The sequence below is a fragment of the Meriones unguiculatus genome, chromosome 10, assembly GCF_030254825.1.
Source record: "Meriones unguiculatus strain TT.TT164.6M chromosome 10, Bangor_MerUng_6.1, whole genome shotgun sequence".
NCBI lineage: Eukaryota > Metazoa > Chordata > Mammalia > Rodentia > Muridae > Meriones > Meriones unguiculatus.
In genome coordinates this window covers 103,083,305-103,110,623 of record NC_083358.1, presented here as the reverse complement: position 1 = coordinate 103,110,623, position 27,319 = coordinate 103,083,305, and the positions used below count along the sequence as shown (strand labels likewise).

The 27,319-nt window shown below is 47.1% G+C and overlaps 2 protein-coding genes and 1 long non-coding RNA gene across 6 annotated transcripts in view; 1 reads left to right on the top strand and 2 right to left on the bottom strand.

Moving 5' to 3' along the window:
* The window catches only part of Casq2 (calsequestrin 2), a 60,800-nt gene extending 51,391 nt beyond the window's left edge, over positions 1–9,409 (top strand). The window contains exons 9-11 of the mRNA XM_060392967.1: positions 5,195–5,295; positions 7,141–7,215; positions 8,112–9,409. Coding sequence (XP_060248950.1) covers positions 5,195–5,295; positions 7,141–7,215; positions 8,112–8,345 — 410 coding nt within the window. The 3' untranslated portion in view covers positions 8,346–9,409. The remainder of the gene's footprint in view (positions 1–5,194; positions 5,296–7,140; positions 7,216–8,111) is intronic.
* On the bottom strand, positions 396–16,378 carry LOC132656950 (uncharacterized). Its single transcript, XR_009594791.1, has 4 exons — positions 15,141–16,378; positions 14,185–14,335; positions 12,850–12,944; positions 396–693 (listed from the first exon to the last, which is right to left on the bottom strand). It is a non-coding gene; the product is annotated as an uncharacterized LOC132656950 (long non-coding RNA).
* A 1,780-nt stretch (positions 16,379–18,158) lies between these two features.
* Positions 18,159–27,319, bottom strand: part of Vangl1 (VANGL planar cell polarity protein 1) — a 46,237-nt gene continuing 37,076 nt past the window's right edge. For 3 of the 4 annotated variants that reach the window (XM_060392965.1, XM_060392963.1, XM_060392964.1), the window contains exons 6-9: positions 26,779–26,817; positions 26,363–26,495; positions 24,882–25,116; positions 18,159–21,114 (exon numbers count right to left, since the gene is read on the bottom strand). In XM_060392965.1, the coding sequence (XP_060248948.1) occupies positions 20,854–21,114; positions 24,882–25,116; positions 26,363–26,495; positions 26,779–26,817 (668 nt within the window). In that variant the 3' untranslated portion in view covers positions 18,159–20,853. The remainder of the gene's footprint in view (positions 21,115–24,881; positions 25,117–26,362; positions 26,496–26,778; positions 26,818–27,319) is intronic. The other variant, XM_060392966.1, reaches the window with a different exon arrangement.

Sequence of the window (27,319 nt, the reverse complement as noted above, 5' to 3'; positions counted from 1 at the left end):
GCTGCCTATTGCATCCCAGCCTTCTCTGCCTGCCCCTTTTCTTAAGCTGCCGCGCTTAGAGCAGAGTTATGTGACAGGTTTGAAAATGAAAGATTCTCCCTTGCTGCTCCCAGATGTGTCTGCGTTGGGCTGACATCTTCTTTACAGTATCTGATGAAAGGTTTGCCAAGCAGTGTTTCTACATGAGTGCGCTGGATGGAAACCCTCCAAGGTTGGGAATATTCACACTAACAAGCTAGAAACACGAGGATGGCTGCTGTCTGCAAGCACCGAACAGATTCAGCAACAGGCCCTGGAAGGATGCTTCAATCCCTGCTGCACCTGAGCTCTTCCTGCCCTGGGGGTCCTTGCAGAAATGGGTTGGAGACCCACTGTCTCAAAAAAGGAACACTAAATGCTTCCTGGAGCTTTATAAATTTAAATTTGATAGATCGACCTCACTATTTGATTATTGCTTGGTGTTGACTGTTACCCATACACCCAGAAAATACCAACCCTGCAGATCAGGACAGTTATTCTATATTCCCCGGTATACAGAGGAGGGAGTGCAAGCGCCATGACGTGAGATGTCACCCCCAGCTCTCACGAATGGAAAGTGATACAACTGGAACTCCAGCCCAGCAGTCCATTCCTTTATCTCCGTGTGTCTCTTCATTGTGGAAATGTGTTGCTTGACTTGTTTTCACACCAATTCTGGAGAGCAGGAGAGCAGAGAAAGAAGGCTGGGTAAGACATGGCAGGGCCTGCCATTTCTCATCTCCAAAGCCACTGGACCCCACAGCATCTCTTATCCCGAGAGGCCATCTTCCTGCTGCAGACTTTTTTTGAAAGGGGGAGTGCCCAGCCTTGTGGCTTCCTACCACTCCTCACAAGGCCCAAGACAAGTGAATTCTGCTTTTGGAGTATTCCATACAACTGAGGAGCAATGGCCCTTTTGGAGAGAAGGCAGGCCCCGGGCACCACCTGCTTTATTCACCTCTGTGTCTCATCCTGGCTCTGGTTCTGAAGCATTCAGAGTAGTCAAAACATGCCCAAGGGAAAGAGCAGATCCTTCAAGACAACCTCCAAGCTGCCCGACATTGACCTCTAACTAGCCTAGCTGCCTCACCTGCCACATGGACAATGACAGGATGCCATTGTAGGACCACAGGCAGAGACCCGTCCGTTCACAGCTGCCCATAACATGGAGTCAGGAATGGGGTCCTTCAGTCTGCATAGACTGAGGATCCAGCAACCAGGAGGAGGTTTGGAGGAAACGGCAGAGTGGACAGCATGATAAACCTGTTGGCTCCCGGGCCATGGCTTGGTCTGAGATACAATCACCTCTGCAAACAGGGCCTTTCCCTAGATGGCTCTGAGTGACCTAGACCTGGTCCCCCAGGGCCTGTTACGGGTTCATTCCCACCAGCCTCTGCCAGAAAAGCAAGAAAGGATAATGACCGGGTTCTCTTCCCACAAGGATGCGATTCCCAGAGGCCACTTGCTTGTCGTGGGAAACCTGGCCCAACACAGGCACGCCTCAGCCCTGGGTCCTGAACTTCCAGACCTGCAGTCTAGGGCCTGGGAGGGAACTACAGTTCTCACAGACTTCTTTTTTTAGGACATCTTAGAGACTCTGGATTTCCATAAAGCATCACCATATTGCCCCCACACGCATGGCACCACTCAGGAGTGTGTTCAGAGTCAGGCTAGAAACTTTGCTCTAATTTCTCTGTCAGCAGGTCAGAAGCAGCCCTCATCCCTCCCACATCCCCCCAACATCAAGGCCACACTGTGCATCTTCTCCCTCACCTAGCCTGGGCCTCCCTGAGGACAAAGTTTCACAGAGGGCTTGGAAGTCTCAGGTGCAGAAGTGAGGAAGGAAGATGGGATGGTGGTGTAGGTGCTGGGATGTACAGATTGAAGACCTGAGTTAGACTCCTGGCTCTGCTCCTTACTCACAGATGACAAGGGCAAGTCACCTCCTCTGAGCTCTGTGGAAAGTAAAGGCAATAAAATCTTCCAAAGATGCAAAGACTTGAAATGCAAACATCCTACCCCGTAAGTGCTCAGTACCAATGCTCTTAGTGGGAGGGCTGGGTCGCCTGTGGCAGGCTCTGTGTCCATCAAGGAAGACGGTAGAAGGGGGATTTGTGGCTGTTAGGATTTACAGCTCTGGGGTCAAACTTTCGAGGGGCAGAGGGTCTACCTGAGAAATAAAAGGGAGAGACAGAGGTTTCAGGCAAGGGTTTTCCACCAGCTTGGGGCTCTCCACCAGCTTGGTTACTGGGGGCATTGAGTCTCCTCCAAACTTGGGAACCTCTGTGGGTGTTCCTCTGCTGTCTATCCTGCGCAGCTTCAAGCTTGAAGGTCTTTAACTAGCACATGGCTCTCTACCTACTTATTTCAGATGATGGGTTATTCCTTCCGAAAGGCAGACAGTCATGCTCTGAGAAAGCCTCTCAGCCAGGTCCTTTGTAGGCTTAGATTCTCCAACAAACCTATTATTTAGGGTTCTTCAATACTTCAACCTCCCTTTCACCCATTGACCAGAGGTGTGGGAGAAAAGAAGGTTATTAGGTAAAGGGTATTGTAGACCTTTTTAGAAGTAGTCCCTTCTAAAAAGAGTGGGGTGAGTCTACTCTTTGATGTCCAGATACCAGAAGTCCAGTCCAAAGGCCAACATAAAACAGCAACATGAATCAGCACAATTCAGCAGATTGGAATAAGTTGGAGAAAGCCACACGACTTGTGGATTGCCCCAAGAAGTTCTCTGGAACATTTCTCCCTGTGAAGTCAAGTGTCAAAGCACAAAGACTGGCACAGCGATGTCGATCCAAAAAGCAATGTCTCACTGACTGTGGCCTTCTATATACCTACTCTCGTCAGAATCAACCCACAGATGTTCTCAGCTGACCAAAGTCACACCCCTCGCACGGGGCAGCTTGCAGCAAAACATAACGTGCTCTCTCACAGGCCAGCCTCCAACAAAACATCACATGACTCAACTGAGTCTTCAAAAAAAAAAAAAAAAACAAATCAGAATTTTCCACTTCAGTCATTGATACAGAAAAAATATTCACTTGATCCTTGCCCATTGGCTCACTGGACTCCAGCTGTGTCCTGACCATGTGATCACCATGTGTGGCAAGAGTGAAACAAGCCTCTTCCTCCTGCCTCCTGGTCGGACAGGAAGACCCGGGGTGACTGTTGCCATTGTTCAGCTGTTTTGGTTTGTATTTTATGTGTGTGGGTGTTTTTCCTCATCTGTATACTTGTGTACCTGGTGCTCTAGAGGTCAATTCCCTGGAACTGGAGTTACAGTTGTGAGCTGCCATGTGGGTGCTGGGTCCTCTGGAAGAGCAGCCAGTGCTCTTTTACCGCTGAGCCATTTCTCTAGCCCCAGATGGATAAGGAATCGTTTAAATAAATCCACTTAAGGCTGAGGACTGAAGGAGGCAGAGGCCAGCAAGCCCCAAGTCAGGAGTGCCCTAGCAACTAATGCTTTGAAAGCAGTTAAACCTGGCTTGTACCCAGTCATTGAGGAAGGGATCTCATAGCCACAGCAGCTGCTATCACGGAACATGCACCAGAAGTCACGTGTTCCTGGTATTCACCACCTCCTGGTGTTCTGTCTTGTGAGGGAGTTTCCTGTGAGCATCTAATACTGTATCTAACCTCCTGAAACTCCGGGGACCCCACTGACATATGAAGGAACAAAGGAATCCAATGGATGGATTGGATCAAATGAATGGCTGGGCTGAATGGAGGTGTTCAGCTCCCTTGCATTCAGACATAAGACTCACAGATGACTGAGGGAAACTCCTGACTGAGCCTGTGGCAGATACAGAATACACTTTTCTCTTGCCCATCCTCCAAACAGCAAATACTGGGGCTCTAAAGCACAGCCCCCCTGTTTGCACAGAGGCTGTGAACCTCAGACCACAAACTCAGAGACATGTAGCTATTGTTTAGAGCTAAACTTAGGTTTAGCTCTAAACCTAAGTTTAAACCTAAGTTCTATCTTGAGCTGTATGCTACCAAATGGAGGAGGCTGGTCTGACAAATGGTCCTTTGGTCCCACCCAGCCACCCTGGTACCCAGCCATGGCTGGGTGGGGTCATTGGCATCTGGCCAGCTGAAGTCTGCTGTTCTGCTGGCTCTGTGGTTCTTGCTCCAAGCAGGTCCCCACCGGTCCTCTCCTCCCACCTGCAAGGCATCATCAGATTGGCCACCTCAATCATTCCTCTAAGGCTGTTGGTGTCTTATGCAGGACCTACATGAGTGCTAGGAGGCTTGCTAAGGGCTTCCTTGATTTTTCCACTTTCCCTAATTTAATTGCTCAATGAAATATGAGTTCTATTATGGATTCCCTGAATTTCCAGAAATACTTCATGCTGATTCATCATTCAACAAAAGTGCGGATATGCACGCACACACACACACACACACACACACACACACACACACACACGAGTATTTGTTGTCAGGGATCTGCCAGGATCAGACTACTTGTCTCTGCTCTAGCTGTGTGTGTTTGTGGGGGGGGGGGGTGTTCAGGGTTTACAGTGTCGCTTACTGAATGTTCTTTCGAAAATTTTGCTTATGGAAAAAAACTGTATGCTGCAGGGCTCAGGCTCAAAGTGTGGAGGGCTTGTCTCTGCTTTCCTATGACTCATCACTCCCCTCTGGGGCATAGAATGCTGCTGGCAGAGTACAGGAAAAGCTGGGTGCACCCAAGGGGAGGCAAGAAATGGACTGTGGTGCAGAGGGATGCCTACCCAATTGGAAGGTGTTGGGAATTCCAGGTTGCTCCTGGTCCATAGAGCAGGTGTAGGGATCCAAGAATGGTACACGTTTGTAACACACAGGATCACTGGGGACAGCAGAGAGGGTCCTTTACCCCAGGACTGACCTTTCTCACCAAGGCTACTCAGTTTCCATCTCACAATGAACAAATGAAGGTGAACCTTCACTTAGAAGGAGGCCATTTCCATGCGGCCTTTCAATGTCTTTGTTTAAAATTGCCATCGTTTTCTTTGTATAAGCTTCTTTGTGTCTGCGGCTCTTCATCTGGCTCATTTTATAGACTCACTCTGTAATTGAGGCTATGTACCAGAGGGCCAGGAAAGCCTTGTGGAAAAATCATGCTCTTGCGCTCCATGGGAGGAGTGGTGACGTACTGGGTGACTCAACTTTCTTGAACCCTATTCAGATGGCTATGAGTTCCTGGAGATCCTGAAACAGGTTGCCCGGGACAACACTGACAACCCTGACCTGAGCATCTTGTGGATTGACCCAGATGACTTTCCGCTGGTGAGTGGCCCAGGCCAAAGTCCCATCCCTTGGGGGCCTTCACCAGCCATATTTGTGTTTGGCACAAAGCCTTCAAGCATTAGGGACAAACTGAAGTAACTAAAGGTGCTTCAAGAAACCCCGAGGCCACTGCATACAGAGTGGGTGCATATACTTTTAATACAACATTGAACTTGGCTCCATGTGGTCTTTGTAGTGACCAGCCTTACCACTGTCCTCACTTTTGGGGCACCAAGAGGTGACTCCTCTTGGAGAGGCCTACCCAGGAGAGCTGGGAACATTCCTTTTTTAAGCAACAATATGGGCCCTTTGCATCACTACCTACCTGCCTCTCCATGAGACTCTAGAGGCAACCTAAATTATCAGAGAATAATTGCAGAGGAGCAGCCTGTCTGAGGGCAGAGACCATGCCAGGCTTGTTTGTCACAGCTCTATGGAAGGCACAAAACTTTACCACCCCAGTGCTAGTCTGTGTCAATGAACACTACCGAGAAAGTTTTGATAATTCTCAGTTTTGAACAAAGTCCACAGAATTCATGCCATGCATGAACCCAGTGATGATAATAATGATATAACAAAGGACACTACATCCTGTACTGTAATGACCATTCTCTATTGGCCAAGTTCAATGCTGCACCAAGAACCAGGATCTCCAGCACCACATGAGGTGTACGTAACCTGGGTCTCTTCACGTGCCTTGAAGACTAACACATAGGTACTGAGTTACAGTGATTTGTCTGAAGATCTTCGTAGCTCATTCCCCCAATAGCCCTAAAAACAGGGACCATTATAATCTCTTTCTTATTGAGAAGGGGCAACACCTGAGGATGTAAACCTAGCAGATGTGAAAGCCCCACCATGATCATAGTGAAGTCAAAGCTTGGTCCATTGATTGTTTCTGGTAAGGCTAACTGCTGGCAATTTTACAAGTTTGGTTATTCTCTACCTATGAGTTGTTTAGGTTATGACTTGTGAAACTGATGAGACAGAGAAATTTTACGACGAACCCTATACCCATAGAGATTGGGGGAACAAAAGGCAGAGACTTCCCTGGTAATTGAGGCCAATGGCATAATTCTGGGTAAGCATAAGAAAGCCATGGCCATATAAGCATAAAAGACCGATCTGTTAATTTACTTTCTGCTGGCTATATTCCACTTTACCTGAACTATTTCATTATTCAAACTTTGAAATGATCTGCCATTCGTTTGGTCAGTCCTACATCTACCTTGGTTCTTGCAAAGCAATTTTCAGGTATTTCTAATTTCCAGATCCATGAACATCCCAGTCCCTTTCAGGCCCTCCATTTACCAAGGAGACCCCTGCCCCTGAAAAATCTTCTTAGCTTCACGAACTCCATTAGCCCGCCCCAGCCAGATGGAGCTCATGCTGGGCTGAAGAAACCTGGCTTGTGTTTGCACTTTAGGCCAAGTTACAGCATATCAGTGTATTTCCCAGCCATCTCATGTGGCAGAGCGACACAAGATAAGGGCTTTTAAGAATGGAACATTGAAAGGGAGGTGGAGAGAAATGGCTCTTTCATTACCCACAGACTACCAACAAGTCGTAATTTGGGGATTGGCATTGGCCATCTTTGTGATAGTCTTCCTGGGAGCTGCGGAAGCATTTATGTTCTATGTTGACACAGCTAGTACTATGGTATCTTTTATTTAATGCTTAAAGCACTTTAATGCCGGAGCCAGCCTTCCGTTTCCTAAGTGTCCACAATTGTTTTAAAAGCGCTCACCCAGTCTCGATCCAGTTACTGTGGTAGGCTAGCAGGTGAATCTAGCCACAGGGAGAGCCCTCCGCCCACTGTCTAACCTGGCCTTTTTGTTGCTGCAGCTTGTTGCTTACTGGGAGAAGACTTTCAAGATTGACCTGTTCAAGCCACAGATTGGGGTGGTGAATGTAACTGATGTGAGTAACTCCCCTCCTCCCCAAGGCCGGGTGAGTTGGTCTCAGTTGCCCTATTGGTTGCTATGCAGCCCCGACTACAAAATCACTCAGGAATCCACAGCAGCAATAGGAACTCTTGGTTCTTTTCTAGACTCTCGCGGTACAGCTCAAGAGCCAGTCCCAGGCTTCTCTAGAAGTGCATTTCCTTGCTTGTGGAGCTAGTCCAACCTGACTCATTGACCTAGAACTTTCCACCCAAGAATATTTCCTTGTGCTCACTCCCCAAGCTAAAGAATAAGGCCAGGCAATGCATGCCTAGAGCTACCATTGCCTGAGGAAGATAAAGAGGTTGACATCCAGAAGCCCATGCTAGCAGCCACCCACCCTAGAGTCAGGAGACCCTGATGACATGAGAGTAGCCCCCCCCCCCACTCCCTGACAGAAGTTTTAACACTGATGTACCTAGGGTGGGAAGGGCTATTAAGTGAATTGACAGAATGGGAAGAAATTTAAACTGAGCCCAGATATCTGGTAACAAGACAGAAGTGGGAAGATTCAATGAGGTGAGGAGAAGGAACTAAGAGAGAGGGTCCACAGCGTCTCAGCAATCTGTACATTTCTTGACTTTTGTGAGCCACTTTTGAAATCTGAATAATTAATTAATTAATTAATAATTAAGTGAGTGTGTGCACATACGTATTCTCTTGGGTAGAATACATATTTCCTTTACTGTGTTGAAACAGAATACTGCATAAGATGGTTCTGCAGCTTGGCCTTTCCATCTGTCTATCTGTACACATTCCTGGTAGGTGTGAGAATCTCAGAGGCCCACTCAACACAGCTACCCAGAACACCCTGATACCAAACCCTCAACCTCTACCCATTTACTCATCGGCTCGTCCTGCCCCTCGCTGCAGGCTGATAGCGTCTGGATGGAGATTCCAGATGATGATGATCTGCCCACAGCGGAGGAGCTGGAAGACTGGATTGAGGATGTGCTTTCTGGGAAGATCAACACTGAAGATGATGACAATGAAGAAGAAGATGATGATGGTGATAATGACAATGATGATGAGGATGAGGATGATAATTCTGATGATGAGGATGATGATGACAGCGATGATGATGATGATGATGATGATGATGAATAGCTCCAGCCCTGGGTGGTTCTAATGAGAACTACATCACAACTACCCCCTACCATACAGACAGCTCAAGGAGGCAGGGAGCAGTGGTGCCCACACCCAGTGACCTCTTTTCCTTTCTCTAGCATCTTTTTCTATATTCTGTCCTCGGCAGAAGTGGTGCGTTTCAGTGAATGCCTTTCTAAACCCCGCAGTCCTCAGCAGGGACAGAAGGGGTGTGATTCCCATGCTGATTTCTTTTAACCGTGGAGGAACAAACAGCTCTTGTTCTTTGCTAGACCATCTCGGGTCAAGGAATTCTGGGAGTCTGGGGGACAGCCTGATACCTTTACTCAAGTTTACTTACTGTCTTTAATTCTGATGGTGAGTTCACCAGCAGGGAGTGGCTTTCTAATCAGAGCCCAGGAAGGACACATGATTATTCAATTCAGTCCCCCAAACCTAGAACTTCTGTGAACTCAGACTCGAGCCTTTGGATGGCTACAAGGACTCCTTGAAATGTGTGGGCATCACCAAATGTGTGGGCATCACCATCATTTCTGGAATAGGATGCTCTGTTTGGGTCACTTAGCTCTATGAACATCCCATCAATTGGCAAACCTCATATATTCACCAGCTGTAAGCGAGGAAAGAGGCTGAAAGATAAAAGGCTTTTCATTTTTCTGATGGAGATTGTTTAGGTCTCTGAATGGGTCTGCTGGCTGCCTAGGGTGAGCTGGGAACTGAATGCCCCCTCTCTGTTCCCGCTAGTGAGCTGTCCCATTCTGAGTTAAAATTGCTTTATCCAATGGTCAATTAACTCTCCATTCATCAGCACTCCCATAGTTGACCAGGGCAGTGATAATTAGAGTTCATGATGCCCTGAGGCACTGAGATAAATGATCCCCAAGTGCCTTTTGAATTATCTGGAAATAACGTTGTGCTTGGTAGTTTTAGATGCTAAGTGTTCTAATTTATTTTTGAAATCTGTTAACATGGAGAAGACCCTGTATGGTTTTGTTTTTGAAATTGGGGCAGTCCTTTTCTGGAATAGCAATAAGCTAATGGGCATTAAACTCATGTTTTGAAAAGACTGAGGCTATCTGGATAACCCTACTCTGGTCCTTTAGTGTTTGGTTTTGCCTGGCTCCAGTTCTGCCTTTCTGCCCTTTTCCCTTCCACGATGAGCATGTCACTGTGTCTCTCAACTCTCTACATGTTTCCAGGCACTCTCATCCATGCCCAGCAATGACCACCTGTGTGTTAATGACCTCCACTATGGCTCTCTAACATGGATCTTTGGTCTTTGACCCACTTGCATGTTAGCTGAGAACTTCAAATTCAACACAATAAAGCCTGAACCCATTCCCTTTTCCCCTCTAAACTTGTCCTTTTCATGAAGTCCCAGCATGGATGAGTACCATCACTATCTATGTAATTGTCTAGGTGACTGAAAGTGTCTCAGTCACCTTTGTTCCCATTGGGTGCCCACCCACGGTCACAGCACTTCTCATTGAAATGATAATACATTGCATAGTCATCCTTCCATTAAATACGGGCTTTAAGAGACAGGACATTTACTTATCTTTGTATTCCAGCACTTGGTACTTTGCCTATCACAAAGCAGATCTTATTTATTGAGTCATTATGTGAACAACTGGTCAACCATAGCCACTGTCATTGCTCAGCTTCCAGGGAGGAAAGCTTACAGGGCACATTAGGTGCCTCATGCCTTACTAGGTAGCTTCTGTTGCCATAACAGATACTTGAGAGAAACAACTTAAAAGAGAGGATTTTACCTCAGCTCACAATATCAGTGGTTTCGGTTTAAGATCTGCTGCCTCCATTGCCTGGGGCCGGAGTTAACGGAGAAGAACACTATGGCAACAGCATCTTGTAGCAGAGGCAGCTGCTTGCCTCACTGCAATCAGGAATCACAGAGAAAGAGGGAGGGAGGGACCAGGATTCCAAACTATCCTTCAGAGCCCCTCCCTCCGGTGAACTACTTTCCAGCCTCCTAATAGTCCATGTAACTATGATCTCATCTGTGGGCCAAGATGAGGTTAGTCCCCTCATAATCCAGTCACCTCTCAAAGCCCCACCTCTGAATATAGCTGCGTTGGGGATTGAGTTTTCAATGCGTTAGTTTTTAAAGATGTTTACATTCATAACAGAACAGAATGCCACAGTCTGTGTGGCCTAAGCAGCAAAAGCCTGCCTTCCCATGGTTTAATCAAATGTCAAGTTGCCAACTCTGTTGGTTCCTTCTGAGGGCTCTTTTCCTGGCTTCTCAGTTTGCTTGCACATGGTAGATAGGTAGATAGATAGGTAGATAGATAGATAGATAGATAGATAGATAGAGATAGATAGATAGACAGATAGATAGATAGATAATCTACAACAGTACATAGATGATTCTCTTCTGGAAGGATACCTGTCCTGTCAAATTAAGGTCCTGCCGTTAGGACTTTATTTAACTTTAATTATCACCTGAAAGGGCCTTGCCTTCGAAAACACGATTTTGGGGGTGGACAATTCAGTTAATAATGCAGGACCTCGATATCATTTTCTCCCCTTATAAAACCAAGCAGGTTGAGCTGTGTTCCATCCACCCAAGCCCAGTCACACCTCAGGCAAACTCTTGGGGAGGTGATTGTCCCACAAAGTCTCTGATGCTAAACTTTCAAGGAGTGGGTTGTGAACATGGTCTGTTCCTCAGCCCAGGAAGCTCTGGTGTTCTTAGAGGCCTTAGGTATATGTGTGAAGCTGAAATTGTGCTCTGCTGTCCCTGTATTAGGGTCCCTGGGAGTCCAGCTGGTTCTGCCTGGACAGTGCTGGTCAGTGAGTAGTCTAAAGCCCTCCAAACTGATATGGTTGAGCATTTTGTTATTTAGCCCAGAGCACGATGCTTAGTGCCTTACATATGTTATCACAGATAATCCCGACAGCAGATTAGAAGTTGCGTCTGGTTATTGTCCTTAATACAGCGAGACATAGAGGGCTCAACCAACCTCTCAGGATTACACAAACACTCTGAAGGGTCATAGCTACAACTACATTTTATACTTAAAAGGATTTACATTAAGGACCAAAACATTGCATTCTTTTTCTCTCAGAGCATGTCCTAAGATGGACGCAATTTCCAGGAACTCTTTTTATTGCTTGAACCCATTTATCTTCCCATTCTGAGTTCATAATCAACTCAAATGAAACTAGAAATGTGGGCTAATGAAAAACACAAGGTCTTCTATTCTTTTGAAAAGGAAGAGTAAGATACAGCATATTATCTGGGACAAAGACTCCCTTTCAGTATTTCTTGATGAAATGTCATCTCAGAACTTGAAAGAGCTTGTTTTTTTCTAGAAGGGATTCTGACCTCTCCGGTCTTCATATTTGTCACCCTGTGAGGAGCCATGACTGTCTTCTGTACTGACCACAGCACATTTCACCTTTATTGGTAGGGGTTTCTCACGTATAGGTCTGATAGCAACCTTAGAGGGAAGACCAGCTTACTTATTTCTACTCTACCCAAATTTGGGTAGGCAAGCGGTAAATCTTGACAGCTTTGTAAGCATGGCATAAACTGACCTCCGTGGCTATTATTCCTATCAAGAATACACAAAAGTAAACCTAATGTTTACTGGAAGTGAATCTTAACCAAAAAGCTTTTGGCAGCATGGTTTCAGCGGTTGGGATTGGCTTAGGATTGCCGGGTACTAGAGAAACAGGACTGCAGATGCTCCTCAGCTCAAGAAGGATATCTGCAGTGTAGGAAGATGTTTCCCCTCAAGTGAGAGAAGTCCTCCAGAAACATAGCCTTCCTTTCTAAGGGACAGAGCAGCAGCCTGGGAAGGGCATGGAAGTGTCACACCATCCGGGAATGGGATGACCACAACCACCTAGCAGACAGAAATATTTGCAGGCTGGATTAAGAGGAGGAGGCTTTGGAATCACTGTGGTTATTTTAGCAATCTGAACTCTTTGGAGATAACTACAGGTCAGAGTGATAACCCTGGGAGTGCCATCAGCTCCTAACAGTCCTTCTATGCAATCATGCGCAGTCAGTACTTTGGTGTTGAGTACATTTGGTGCTCTCCTCCATTCACCCATGCATTTGAAAGGTATAGCTTTTTAATAGTCCATATTTAGTAGGCTCCAGTACTTTGTTGCATACGTATTAAGGAAGGCAAGAATGAGTGAGTTGTAAATAGAGCAGCTGAGCAGAAAAGCAAAGGAGGAAGAGAGTTTGAAGTGCCCAGGTTCAGCTCTGAGAAAAAAAAAATGCATCTTCCTATTTCCTGAAATAGTATGAGGTCTCATAGCCCAGAAACACATTTTGGCATTGACTTAGACAGTAAAACCAAAAGTCAGCTATAATTTGGATTTTCCACGGCAGCATGAGCCTGTGTAACTAGAGGATGCCCGCATGGCACACTGGCACTAATGGTAAATAGGCTCCTCTCTCCTAAAGCTGCAACCCTGCCTGGGCACTCAGCTGCCAGCAGGTCCTGCCTCTTGCTCTGGGATTTACCTACTGCTGTCTTGATGTCTTCATCAGGATGTTTCCACTTCTTTAGTACAATTGTTTGTCTCAAAACTCCTCAGCATTCTACATCCTGGTAAGGACTGAAAGAGAAAAGAGTTTTTGGTTCCTATCTGCATGTGGCTTAGATTTTTTTTTTCTAGCAGGGTTTGCTGTGAACTTATGAACTGTGAGCATCTGGGCCGATGGCCCAAGGAAATAGCTTATCTTTAATCTATACGATGAGTATCTCTGAGTCAATTGCTTTCTCTGATCCCTGTCCATGCAACTGGTAAAAATTTGTGTGCTGCAAACATTCCATGCAAGTGGAGGGTAGCTGAGTGCAGAAGCAGAAAGCATCAACTTTCTTCATCAAGAACTCTGCTTCCCTCATCTCAAGTAAGTCAACGGTTTCAAACCAATTACTAAGGTAAAATGAATTACCAAACACAACTGACTATACACCTTTTAGGGTAAGACGGTTCCCTTCTATTTTCCTTGTCTCAAATGTTTTTCACTTGATTTACTCAAAAGGTTGGCTTCCTCTCCAGGTTTTAGGGCCTAAGGATTTCATCTTTTGCTATGTATTCACTTAGAATTTTCCTCCACATAAAGTGATCAGCAACTGTTCGTTTTATTACGGTGCTCATTGCCCTTTCTCCTCTATCACAACTCACTTGATTTTCATAGAAACATGTGAGATTGCCAGAAAATCAAATTGAGACTGAAAACATTCCTCAAAAAATAGAGAGAACTTAAAACCAAAATAGTCACAACAGAAAGGAAGATGGGATACAACTTGGGGGTCTCAATTTATTTTCCAAGCTTATAGCATATGTAATGTGTAAAATGCTTCATAGTTCATTAGGAACGGGGGAGGGCAGCGATGGAGGACCCAAAAGAAACCCAAATAACATTGGATATTAGGTGCAGTGTGTCCATGAGACCCCAGCCTGTTACCAACATCATGATAGGGCATTCCATTCAACAAACCTTAGCGACACAGAGGGACTTGTGCATACGGCAACGAGTCACGTAATTCAGTCCCTTACATGTTCAGAGACGCCCAGTTAGGGTGGACCACCCAATCAATGCAGCAGCATACATCTAGGCATCTGCTGACTCTAAGCGCAGGCTAGGCTAAAACTGTCCCTCCTGGTTTCAAAGCGCAGCATTAACGATTCAAAAAGAGCGTGGTCCCTGGCCACCTGCTCTGTATTGTTGACTCTACCAGATGAGGACAGATGGTGGGTTCAGAATCCAGAGACTAGAATCTCTGCTCACAAAAGCAACCGTCAGATGACCTCTCTCCTAAGGCCCGGCCCAGGCATTTCTCGTCCTTACCGGAGTTCGGGTCATTTTCCCAGTGTGACAGTGTCTGTCACTGTTGCATCCTTGCTGGTGTCCTGCACTCCGTGAAGTAGTTGCTCTCGTCTGTGGCCACTTGAAAATGAACTTTGGTTAAGCAGGTCATAATTTTGGGATTCCAGGAGATCTGGAAATTTAAAGCATGGAGTAAACATCATAAAAATAAGATATTAACATCAGATTTTCTTGTTTGAAAATTTGAAGGAAGAGCAACCATACTATATGACTATTTCTTTGTCTGTAATGGAGGGACAGCAGCACCTGAAAGCAATGGCCACATGTTCTTTCCCGGCTCCTACGATGGAAGTGGCATGCTCCTGGCTACATTACTTTTAATGCAAATTGAGCTAAACTTGCCACTGTGGTTCAGGGGTCTTAAAGTCATAACTATTTCTCTGGGCGAAAGTCTGTCATTTGATGTTTTCATAGGCTGTTGGTTTGAAAATGCCTACATCAGCAATTCTCAACCTGTGGGTCACCTTTGGGGGGGTTGAATAACCCTTTCACAAGGGGTATCCTAAGACCACTGGAAAATACAGACATTTACATCACAATTTAGAACAGTAACAAAATTACAGTTATGAAGTAGCAACAAAAATAATTTTATGGCTGGGGGCCAGCACAACATGAGGAACTGAATTTAAGGGTCACAGCCTTGGGGAGCTTGAAAACCACTGTCCTACACGAACAAATTCACAGCGAATGCTCTTGGCCATGCCTGAATGCTCAGAGAAACGGAAAGATAGGCAAAGCCAGACAAACTGCATGCTCAAATGCTTTTATCCAAATGCTGGGTCAGGGTCAAAAGAATCTGACTCTCAAGATAAAAGCCTGGGAGAATGTTACATTTGTCCCTGGCAGTTAACACAAAAGTGTCTTTATTTCATCTAGATGAGAACAAGTCATTGGGCTTTCTGAGAAAGCCGCCTTACCTGCACTGCCTCAGGCTTCAGGAATCTCTGCTGTGTTTGGAAACCTTACTCCACGATAATCCAACAGAGACACGCATTTCATAGGTGAAGCAAGTTGGAGAATGTAGGTAGAAATGGGCCAGGATGGGTTAAAAGGGACTCAGTGTCACGCTCTAGTTTCATTCTGCAGCTTTTCACTCCCTGTCAACCTCTGGGGATCTCTCATCTTAACTCCCAGTGCAGTGACAACGTGAACACCATCCCTCCATCTTCTTCTATCTCTCACTGAAACAGCACAGACAGTGGGACAGAGAACAAACAGGTCTGTTTTTCTTTCCCTCGGCCCCCTGAGTTCTATTGTATGTGTACTTTGCCCACAGTCCAAAGGGTAGGTATGGGGAAGTGGGGAGAAGCTGAGCCAGGCCAGGGGCCCCAGATCTCCACCCGCCTGACTGGCTGCAGCCAATCTCTTATCCCACCTGAGCTGGGCTGACTTAGCCCTCCCGCCTGAAAAAGCCAAGCTGAGGCCCCTGTGCCCAAGACCCAAGGGAGTGTCTTGCCCTGGCCAGGTCCAGCAGGGAGAGGAAGACTGGGTTGGAAGCAAATGGAGGTGGCTGCTCGAGGTGCCCAGCAGCCCAACCCTGGCCTGTTAGGGCTTTCCTGAGGAGAGGACCTTCTTCCGTTGCTCTCAATGGTCAGCCTGGTGAAGAGGCTTCCCACGGGACCAAACCGTATAAACTTCAAGTGAATGAAATGACCTTTCTCCTGAGGAATTCTCCGCCTCAGGCTCCCACTCAAGGTTGCTGTCTGCAGGTCCCTCCTCCACACCCAGAAATGCCAAACTGCTTAGATCATGCTTCTGGGTAGAGTGGGCAAAGGGCTGGGCTCTAAGAGATTGTCTGAAATACCAGTTGCCAGCCAGGCTTTCAACCTTCTTTCTCACCTGCAAATATAAGGACCTCTAGGAAATGTGGGGAGGGCAAGCTGTGCAGGCCAGTGTCTGATATGTACCACCTGGAGAATATCAGCAACCCTTCTTTCCCTTCCCTTCCTCTAGACCAAAATATAATGTTTTGTCAAAGTAGGGACTCCATTCATTTTCAGTAGAATGATGCCACAATGAAATCCGTCACTCTGCACACTAACCCATAAAAGTTAATAAAAAAGTGTGACCCCAAATCTGGTTTTTGTAGCACCCATTTGATTAAAGCTCAGTAAGGTGGTTTCAATGGAACCAACTGGTGTCAGTTCATGACCCTGCTGAGTACCATTCAAGAACTGCACTACGGGCTTTAAAAAAAAGGTATGTTTTATTTATAATGGGATATGACAAGGTTACATACAGGTAAATTCACAGTAGTGATCGTGTTTGTGTGTGTGTGTGTGTGTGTGTGTGTGTGTGTGTAACAAGAGCCAATAAAGAGCAAACACTACCCAGGAATACTTTATGCCACTTGATAATCGTAGGTTCTTTGCTGCAGGACTCTTTAAATGATCACATGGCCGTCCCTGGCAATCCCAATAACTAATCATTGGTTTGTTTTTTTGTTTTTTTTTTTTTTAAGTTACATTAATAAATGCGCTGGAGGCTTCCAAGGTAGTGAAACCTGAGCAGTAAACTTGATGGAGTTTGTACTCCTTTTTTGTCTATTTCTTGCTGTTTGCAGGTCATAGAGGTCCTTATACAAGAAGAAAAAATTAGTGAGCAGGCCACCACTGGGTGACAACAGGCTCCCACAGACATCTCCTTGGGGAGAAGCCAGGATAAGGAATAGAGGAGAGTACAGACGTAAGCCAGCCCCGAGGAACTCTCTTCAGCAGAGATGGAAACCCTCCCAGGCTCAGCCACATGTACATGTAGAGATGACACACATACCGTCTTGTGACCGTTCACATGGATGTTATGGTTGCCAACATGCAAACACGCCTACCTAGCAACACACACTCAGAGAAATATAAGTGAGAACAATCATCCACACTCAGGGCCAGGGATGAAGAGGGCAAACCGGGGAATCTGCTTTGTTGTTTCACTGGGTCAAAGATTGTCGGTGAGGAGGCGTGAGTAGTCCATTTCCGTGAGTCCAATATGTTGGTAGTAGCTACACACAGAGCTCTGTGCTGGTCAGTTTTGTGTCAACATGACACAAGCTAGAGTCACCAGAGAGAAGGGAGACTCAATTGAGAAAATGCCCTCCTAACATCTGTTTGCAGAGGCAGGCCTGTAGAGCATTTTCTTAATTAGTAATCCATGGAGGAGGTCCTAGCCCACTGTGGGTGGGGTCACCTCTGGGCTTTTTAGTGCTGGGTGTTGTGTTGTAAGAAAGCAGGCTGAGCAAGCCATGAGGAGCGAGCCAGTAAGCAGCACCCCTCCATGGTCTCTGCATCAGCTCCTGCCTCCAGGTTCCGACCTCCTTTGATGATGAACTGTGATGTGGAAGCATAAACCACAGACCCTTCCCTCCCCTGTTGCTTTGGTCATGGGGTTTCATCACAGCAGCAATGACCTTTACTAAGACAAGCTGTTACATTTAATCCATCCACTCCAGGTGATGACATAGACAGTAGAACTACCACCTCTGACTCAGGGGGTGGCAAGAGCGAGCACCATAAGCCTTTCTAAGACTCACCAACATGGCCAATCTCCCCACTCACTAGGAAGTCCCACGCTCCTAATAAGGACTTGCAGTGACACAAACATACCCAGGCCACTGGCTTCACACTCTCTGCTGTAGAGAATCTGTCTTCTTGCAGATCTCAGAAGGGACAGTCAGAGGAACAAAGGAAGGTGATAATTGTTGGGGGGAAAAGATGGCTAAGCATTTTCTCTGGGGCTTACTTTATAAACTTTAGCTAGGTTTTGATTCCATGGATAATCAAAGAATGAATGCGCCTTATAACCTTTAAAACTATTCTGACTTCTTGAACATTCCATTCATGGACTATTAAAGACTTTTTTTTTTTTTTTTAAAGCACATACTTCCGAACAAAAGTTGTCTGCTTTTGTAAATAATGAAAATCACCAAGGAGAAGAAAGCAATATCAGACTACACTCTTCACTGAGTTCTTTCACATTTAATGTTAGCATTTTAATAACTTAGGTTTAAAGTTATAAGGAAAAAAAAATCTATAAACATTCAAGGTAATGGGATCCTGTGTCCTCTAACAGGCTCATGCATTGTGCTAGCCGTAGGGCATGATTTACATTCTCTAGAAAGAGCAGGCTACTGAGGGTCCAATAAGTGAAATAAAAATTTATTGTCTTCAGTGGCGCGATGCAGCTTTCTGCAACTTTACATTTCTTTTACAAAATATCATTCACGTGGTTCCCACTTCCACTCCGGCTGTTAAGATCCTGGGCACACAAGAACTTTGAAGGATCCTGCCTTTAATTTTGTTTTTCTTCCTGGAAGGAATTGATGCAAACTTAGCATTTTGAAAAAAAATAAAAAAAAAATCAATATTCAATTTACAACCCAAACAATAATTTCAGGAAGTCTGAGATTCTCCTATGCAAACCAGAGGGAGAAGGGTCAGGAGAAAAAACAAAAAAAAAAAACAAACAAAACAAAACAAAACAAAAAAACCAAACAAATTAATTCCTTAATTTAAAATTTAAACCTTTCTTTGCCCTGTTGGGCACGCACATGCCAACGCATATCTCCAATTTAACCCCTTCAAGACCCATTAATTTAAGACAGGGTTGGAAGCACGGTGTTACAAAACGCCGGCGAGCAGCGTTGCTTTTAACGCTACATCATTCACACTATGGCACTTGGCGACCGCGTGGTGTTGGTGGTGGAGCGGCTGCTCTGCGGCATTCCCCTCCACACACAGCCAGTCTCTCACAGGCTGCCCACCCCTTACCTTCTCTCCTAAAATATTTCCTGAGATAGACATCATGAGGAACTTCCAGTCGGAAGGGACCTGAAGGGAAGAGCTAAGAGCAGAGCACCAAGGGTACACTAGGTTGTCTCAGATGGAGCCACACTATTGACATGGGGCATCCTGGCTCCGTGCCTTGTCCAGGGATTCGCCTTCCTTCCCGGACACATCTTTCTGAGCCAAAAGTTAATCCAACGAAGAGTAACGCTGGCTTTTCTAAGTATCACAAATATCCTAAGCCAATTTGGATTTTTTGGTTTTTTTTTTAAATGACAGAGAAAATAGTATGGTTTGTTGGGGTGCCTACGCAGGAAGGGTACAGGAGCATGCTGACAGCGTCCTCCTTTTCTGAAACAAGGTCACTGCAGCTGGCAAAAAGAAAGAGCGAGGACTTGGTGAAACATCGCTTCAGATAGAGGAAGGCGGACAGACCAGGGCAGCCCATTTCAAAGTGTCAGGGCATTGATAGGTCCTTGGGCGCTCCCTTGCACAGTCCTCTGAAACCAGCTACAAAACATGCAGACAGAAGGGGCCTCCTGGACTGCAGCACTGACCCCTATTCTCCCTTTCCCCAGTTCTGCAGCACCCATTTTCCCTCTCTTCCTGACTAATAATTAAGGGCAAGTTGTACAGCAAGGGCAGAGCGACCCTTTTCCTTTTGGTAAGTTGCACAGTGGCGGTGGTGGTCACAGACCACGGGGATGGGACAGCAGTAGTTGCCAGGGTGATGGGCATTGTTTGGTTTCCCGTGGCAGGGCAGCTTGGCACATGAGCTTTGTGAGGGCTTGTCTCCCTGGGAAATTGGATGGCTCCAAGGGGCACCTGCCAACTGGGAGTCACAGTGTTGGTCTCCCCTGGTTTGCAAAAAGCAGGGCTAAGGAGAACTAGGTGGATGGGGTTCTTGCTGAAGCTTTAGGGGAGCTGCAGCTGAATGGCTCCCCAGGGTCATACCCCACTTCTCCAGAGAAAGACTGTGGGAGGGGCTGAGGCTGTGCAAAGAGCTTGAGGGCATACATGGAAAGGCAAGTCCCTGTCAGTCTTGAGGGCCCAGCTAGCCTGCCCAGGGCTGCCCACCAGGCGGGGCTGTGGTTGGTCCCGTGCTCAGGAGAGTGGACTAGAGTGGAGCCCAGGTAGGCAATCCGGCCTAGGAAGAGCTACCTGCCTCAGGCCAAAAGGAACAGGGCCAGAAACAGGGCAGGCAGGGCTCTCTCTCTCACTCTGGAAAATGAAAAAGCAAATCACTTAGCAGCTGCAAACCGCCAGTGCACATTTTCTGTTAGGCTCTTATCAGAATCTAAGGCAACAAAGAACAAAGACTCAGGCGTGTGGACATTTCCTGGACTGCCCACCACTCCCCAGGGTGGTGTAGTGATAGGGATAATTACATGTACAAACACACATGTGGCTGTGTAGTGTCTGGTCTCCTGAAGCAGAAAACAGCGAGTCCCCTAGAATCTATAAGGGGACACCAGAAATATAGGGGGATGTGGTACTGGGCCATAGGCAGGGACCAGTTGTAAGGCGAGGCTCCCGAGGACACAGCAGCTACACTTTGGTTTTCAGCTGTCGCAGAAACTCCAGGGAACAGCTTCTTCAGAAGTTCCATCTATTAAAGAAAGATGTCACCAGCTGCTCGTCAGGGTGGACATCACTTGCTTCCTTTCCAATAAAGTGCAGATGGTCGAAGGATACTGGTCTATCCTCTGCCAGTTTCAGTCAGCATTGAAGAATAAAAAAAAAAAGTCTTTATAAAAGAACTTCCCCCTGGACATACATATATATATATTTATATATAAAATCTATCTATATATTCTTCTTTTTGTTTTTTCACAAAGCCACAAGTATAGAACTTTTAAACAGATGTCTCAGACTGTAAGCGAAGAACAAACTTGTGAGATTTGGGGTCTATGAACTCTTCAGAGAGTACGATGAACGGGATTTTCTTCACATTGACCACGAGGCTGAAGTCCAAGCATTTGAGGACAAAAACAATTCCATCCCGTAACCCGTTCGTCACAGCCTCGTCACTAATAAGTCTCCACTGTGTTGACAGCCAGCGATCCTTGTCATACTGCAAGGTGGGGCCCGCATTGAGGTATCGTTCAAGGAAAGCCTGAAAACCAAGGAAGAACATCAGGGAAGCGACAAGGGCTGCTGTGCTTCGTGGCTAGGGGCCATCTTTCCTGTCCCTGGGAAATATTACCCGACCACACCTTAGACCCAAGTTCTGCTTCGCATGCTGAAGCTGCGTGAGACCCTCTCTGGGGGAGGAAGACTCCTCAGACCACTTACTGCATTTTTCTCTTTTGCAACCAGAGGGTGAGGTGAGGTGAAGGAAGCGGCCTACCTGCTCACGCTTGTCAGAAGCCGCTGCTGACATAAATGCCACCTGGAGACACAGGCACCCCACCCACCATAGCAAAAGATTCTTGAGGGTGGACTGAGCACCTGGAGCGTAGGAGTCACCGCTGCATCCGAGGCAGACAGACGAGCACCGTGCAGACAACAGCGCATGCCCTACCACCCGCTGGCTGCGTGCCTTTGCTCAGTCTTGTGCCCTCTCTCTGGGCAGAGACGACCGGACCTCACTCACTGGGCTGCCAGGAGGTGGGGGAACGTTCAGTTCACACAAGGCACTCACAGCTCCAGTGGGCTCATTGCACGGTGGCTATTTTATACAGAACTGATGCCGGTGCTGCCCTGTCTAGAGATGGCCAGACCCGTTGTCCCCCTCCACTCTTCTGAGCTCTCACTCCAGGGATACCAAACAAGCCAAAGCTCTCTGATGCCACTACATCCTCTCGTGTGCCATTCATTCCTCCTGCTGAGCTCTGCTGCCCAAATTCCTCTCTTGCCCTTCCCATCTTACACTATCTCCCTGAACCTCTCCAACGGCTTGACACGTTCTTTTGCAGAAGCTCCTGAAATCACCGGGATGATGTCATAGGTCACTTCCTGAACTATAATGACTTGCTGCCCACTCCCCACCAGGCCTCACACGTGCTGAGGGTAAGAACTATGTCACTACTGTTTTCTAATCTGTCTGGCATAGACTTAAATACATGAATCGGTTTAGTCGAGAGAAAGAATGAACGGATGATATACAATGAAAAATACTGGCATGTATTCATCTGGTCCTGGGCCGAGGTCATTTTCGGTTTTCAAGCAGTCCTCTTTCGTAACTCCTCCACTCCGCAGCTCAGGGCAAGCAGCTGCAGCCATGGCGATAGGCACAGAAGAAGGTGCTTTGACTCATGTAACTTAATTCAAATGTGTGTCAACAGACAAGAGGTCAGGCACATCTACGGATCTGGTGGAATCAGGAGCAGCTACTCGAGGGAAGTGAGCTGAAGCTTCGTGAGCCAGGTCTGCGTGTGCGGAAGGAAGGAGCCAAGAAGCTTTGAGCAGGGAAAGCAGGTTTTCAAAATACAGATGTGTCTAATATCAAAGCATTCCTGCCTTAAAAACTAGAACACACAGCAATCAAGAACATACAGCAATCAACCTGAGCCAAAACTGCAGGGAGTGTGTGTGTGCGTGTGTGCGTGTGTGTGCGTGCGTGCGTGTGTGCGTGTGTGTGTGTGTGTGTGTGTGCATGCGCGTGCATGCATGGGTGTGTGTGCGTGTTGTGTAGTGGGGAAAAACAGTGTTTGATTATTTTTTTTTCTCAAATTTTTTTTTTAATTTTTGTTTTGGGGTTTCTAAATGTTTACTCTGCACGTCTGTATGTGCGTATGCACACACATGCATGCTATGGTATCTGTGTAGCTGGAAAACAACTTTGGAGTCAGTTCTCTACTCCAGCATGTAGGTTCTGGGACTTGAACTCAGGTTTGGCGGCAAGCACCTTTATCCAAAGAGCCATCTCACCAGATCCAGTTTTGTTTTTGTTTGTTGTTTCTGAGAAGGGTTCTGCTAGCTAGCCCAGGTTGGAGCAGAACTTACTACATGGCCCAGGGTAGCCCTGAACTCATGATCCTTTTGCCTCAGCCGCCCAAGCCTTATGATTGTAGTCATAAGCTACCACAACTGGGTGAAAACAACTTCCTACATTAGACTTTTCTTTCTTTCTTTTTTTTTTTTTACAATAAAAAATTCAAGAAAGCGTAAGTCTTCAACAGATGATATACTATAGCACGCTAGACACTCTTTCACTTGTAAATGATTGCCAGTTTGGAATTACATAGAATATTCGGGGGCTGGACAGCCCACCTTTAATGGAGAGTTGTGCCTACAGGTAGTAATTGAAAAGCTGGTTCTAGGCTGCTCCTCACAGAGCAAAATCTGATGTTCACACCTCATAGAAAATGCCACGACATTTGCATGTACCCTGTACACGTCTGTCCTTTAGGATATGTCATGTCTTGGTGGCTTGCTATACCTTTGACACGGTGACGCTAAGTAGCTGCTACGCTGTGCTGTTTAGGGGACAGTGACAGGAGTGTGTGCACCCACTCAGTGGGGCAGAAAAGCGTGTCTACAGAAAAGCGTGGGGGTGTGTGTTTCCACCCACAGCCAGCAGACTCCACATAGGCGGGACCCGTGGATACCAAGATCACAACGGACCTGACTGTGTTGGAGAATTTTCCTGGGTGAGGGACCACTGGTCAAAGAAATGGAAAACCTAACAGTTTCTCTCTGGATATTTCTACATGGCTTTTCCAGGCCGGTAGTGCCGATCCCTGTGGGAAGCGTAAGAATTAGATGTCTTCGGGACAAAGCTATCAAATGTTCCACGGGCACCATGCCAAGGCCATTCATGCTTTCATGTGACGTATATGCTTTGTAGCCTCCTTTATCATTATTTCTTACACAACAACCCCATCAAGCAGATAGCCCTATTTTACACGGCATGAGTCAAGTACAGAAAAACCTGTGCACAGCTACAAGCCAACTGAGTGGTTCGGGTGAGAATGTGAACATCGGATGCATTTCCCTCTTGGCCATAGTCCCACATTAGATAACACTGATGGATACTGTAATATCTCTCCCTACAAGCGTACTAATGCCATCATCTGAAAGACAGTTCCGTAAAAACAAATTCTACAACGCCCAAAATGGTGGCATCATTTCTACCAACAACCAACAGCTGTTTAGTCGGACTTTGTCAAATGGCAGGCATGACTTCTAGCATATCATGACATGAATTAACATGAGGTATGAAGAACAGCCTCAATTTACAGGTCAGGAAACTGAGGCAGAGTACCGAAGCCAGACAGCCAGACAGCCAGACAGCTGGTGAAGGGCCCAGGTTAAAATGGGTCGGTTTAGCACGAGCGTCCACCCTAGCCGCTACTCTGTCCTGCTGGGAGACCTTCAAAATGGACATTTAAAAAGCAATTTAACTCGGCCAGGGAGCTGGTCCGGTGGGTAAAAGGCTTGCTGTACAAGTGTGTGTGAGGATTTGTGTTTAGATCCTTAGTGTCCTCCCCCCCAAATGGCCATGGCAGTGCCTACTTGTAACCCCAGCGTCGGGGAGACAGAAAAGAGCCCAGGGCTCACTGGCCAGCCAGTCTAGCAGGATCACTGAGTCCCGGGATCAGTGAGACACCCCTGTGTCAACAAATAGGGTAGGTGGGGCTGGAGACCTGGCTCAGCAGTTAAACAGACCGAGCCGCTCTTCCAGATGACCCAAGTTTAGTGCCCATATCAGAAGACTAGCAGCCACCTGTAACTCTACCTCCGGGGACCTAACACGGTCTTCTGGCCTTTGCAGGGGGGCATCCAAACACACACAAGAGATGCTCACACAGAGACACACAAGTACATAGAGATAAAAGACAAGTCTCCAAATGACGTGGTGAACCATAGAAGAGACACAGGATGCCAGGCGGCTGGCCGAACCTGGGACCTGCCTGCCTACCGGCCCCGGAAGCGCACCTTGGGGGTCATGCTGTTGGTTATGCAGAAGGCCAGGTGCTGAAGGATGCTCTCCATGCTGTGGTAGTGCTGCTGCCGTGTGGTGCGGAGGTACTTCTGCAGCGCCCTGGCCATGGAGGGGAAGATGGCCTGAGCTGCCTCTCTGGGGTCCATCACCTCCCCGGGAGCTTTCTGCTGTTCTTCAGCCTGGAGACGCTGGATATGGATGAAGGCTTCTTCTACTGCCACCACCAGTCTGGAAGGAGATTCGGCATAGCATCAAGGCGGTGCCCATTGCGGGGGAGGGAGGGAGTTGGGGACAATCCATAAGACCCAGGGAGTCTTTTGTTCACTGCAGCACCCTGGCCTACTACCAACTTCCCCAAGGTTCTGTCATACTGCTATCCCTAGTGGTCCTCCCAGGGGATGGGAAGAACCTGGGAGAAAGAAACACAACAGCAGAAATAAGATGAGGGTGGAGGTGTGCCTGGGCCTCTCTGTTCTGCCAAAAACAAGCTCAGAAAAGTCACTTCAACCTGTGTTTTGATTTCTCCAATACAAGGTGAGACAGAAAGACTTCTGTTCACACGCCATGGGGAAGAAGGTGAGAGCATGCAGAAGCAGCAGATGAAGAACCAGAGCTGGGGGAGCTTTCCTTGGGAGAGTGCCTGGCCTGTACCACAGAGACCTGGGGTAAATCCTTAGCAGTACATGGGTAGAGCAAGAGGTCCAGTAAGTCAGGCTGACAAGATGGCTCAGGTAAAGGTGCTTGCTGCCAAGCCAGATAGACTGAATTTGATCCCTGACCCCTGGAACTCTTATGGTGGAAAGAACCAATCCCCAAAAGTTGTCCTGATCTCCACATGTGCAATGTGGCACACATGTACACACACACACACACACACACACACACACACACACTCACACACGTACACACACACAAACACACATATGATTTTTTTTTTAAACTTTTTAAAAAGAAGTTCAACGTCATCCTCAGCTACACAAAGAGTTCAAGGCCTGGTTGGGCTACAAAAAAAAAAAAAAAAAAAAAAAAAAAAAAAAAAAAAAGGAAGATAAAGCAGAGCTTCAACCCCCCTTGATCGACCCACTTTTCATAGCCCCCGACAGCAGCTCAGGAAAGGGAAGAGTGAGGCAGCAGGCACAAGGGAAGCCACCTACCTCACCTGAGTGGGTAGGGCTGGCCCTCTCCAAGGGCAGCAGCAGAAGCTGCTGGAAATCTGCTCTAAATGCAAAGGCCCAGGCCCCAGCCCCAGCCCCACAGACCTTAAGCTTTGTGAGTGGGCCTAGGGCCAGTGTTGGGTGTTTAGAGGTACATCTGGTGGTGATGACACACAAAGTCTGAGACACAGAACGAAGTGGACTGTAAACATTCACACAGGTCCTATTTACAAACACGGAGCTAATTCTGGAAGTTTTAAAAAAAAAAGTGAAAAATAAAACATCTGACAAGAGGGGCCAGGGCTGTGAGGGTCGCTGACCTCGCTCTCCTCTTCTTCACCCGCCGTTCGTGCTCAGCCTCTTCATAATACAGCTCGTTGTGGCTGGAGTCCCTGCGCCGAGCAGCCGCAGCAATCATGGCGCGGGACTGGCCGGCGGCATTGTTACTGGGCCCTTTGGTGGAAGGAAAACGGTAGAGCAGCTTTAACACGGAAGGCCAGGAAATGGAACATAAAAACAGTGCCGGGGTCTGTTGGTACTCTCCCGCCCACGCCCTGTGGAGAACGCACGGATCCTAAGAGTGACTTCCCTGGGCGAGGTACTACGCATTCACAGCCGCCGTGAGCTCTAACCCCAGTCTGATGGGGGCCGTGGAAGAAGGGGCTGTTGGACGCTCACCCCTGAAAATGTTGGCCAAGAGCGACACCCGCCAGAGAGCGCCGAAGATGTCACTTACCGTCTGCTACACAGAGTTTCAGTTTGGCCATAAGGGCAGCTGGGACATCGCATGCAGCGAACATTGAGAGAGAGTGAGGAGGACGGGAGAACAAGGACAGACAGAGAAAAAAGAGCGTCAAGGGACACGTACAGTGATCACACACGGGAAAACAAGCTAAGCCAGGGTGCTGTCACCCCAAACACTGGAGCCCAGAGACCACAGAACTCCCCGTCTGTGAGTCGGCCTGAGGACTACCCCACTTAGTTTCTTAGCAGAAAGACATGGCCAGGACCTCAGGCTTCCTTCTGGGGGACCTGTTTCTGCTGATTAAGTTTTCCCATCAGGGATGAAATTTACCAGTCATACACCTTAGATAGCCAAATTAAAAAAAAAAAAATTAGTCAGCATACCATTACGAAAACCTGATACCTATGTAAGTCAGCTGACCTGGCGACAACACGATTCTCTTCTGGAGTCTGCAAAACCCTTGTCTTATCCCAGGTGCCAAGCAAGAAATGACAGGGAGTCCTGTTTCTCACACTTGGTCACCTGACACCCT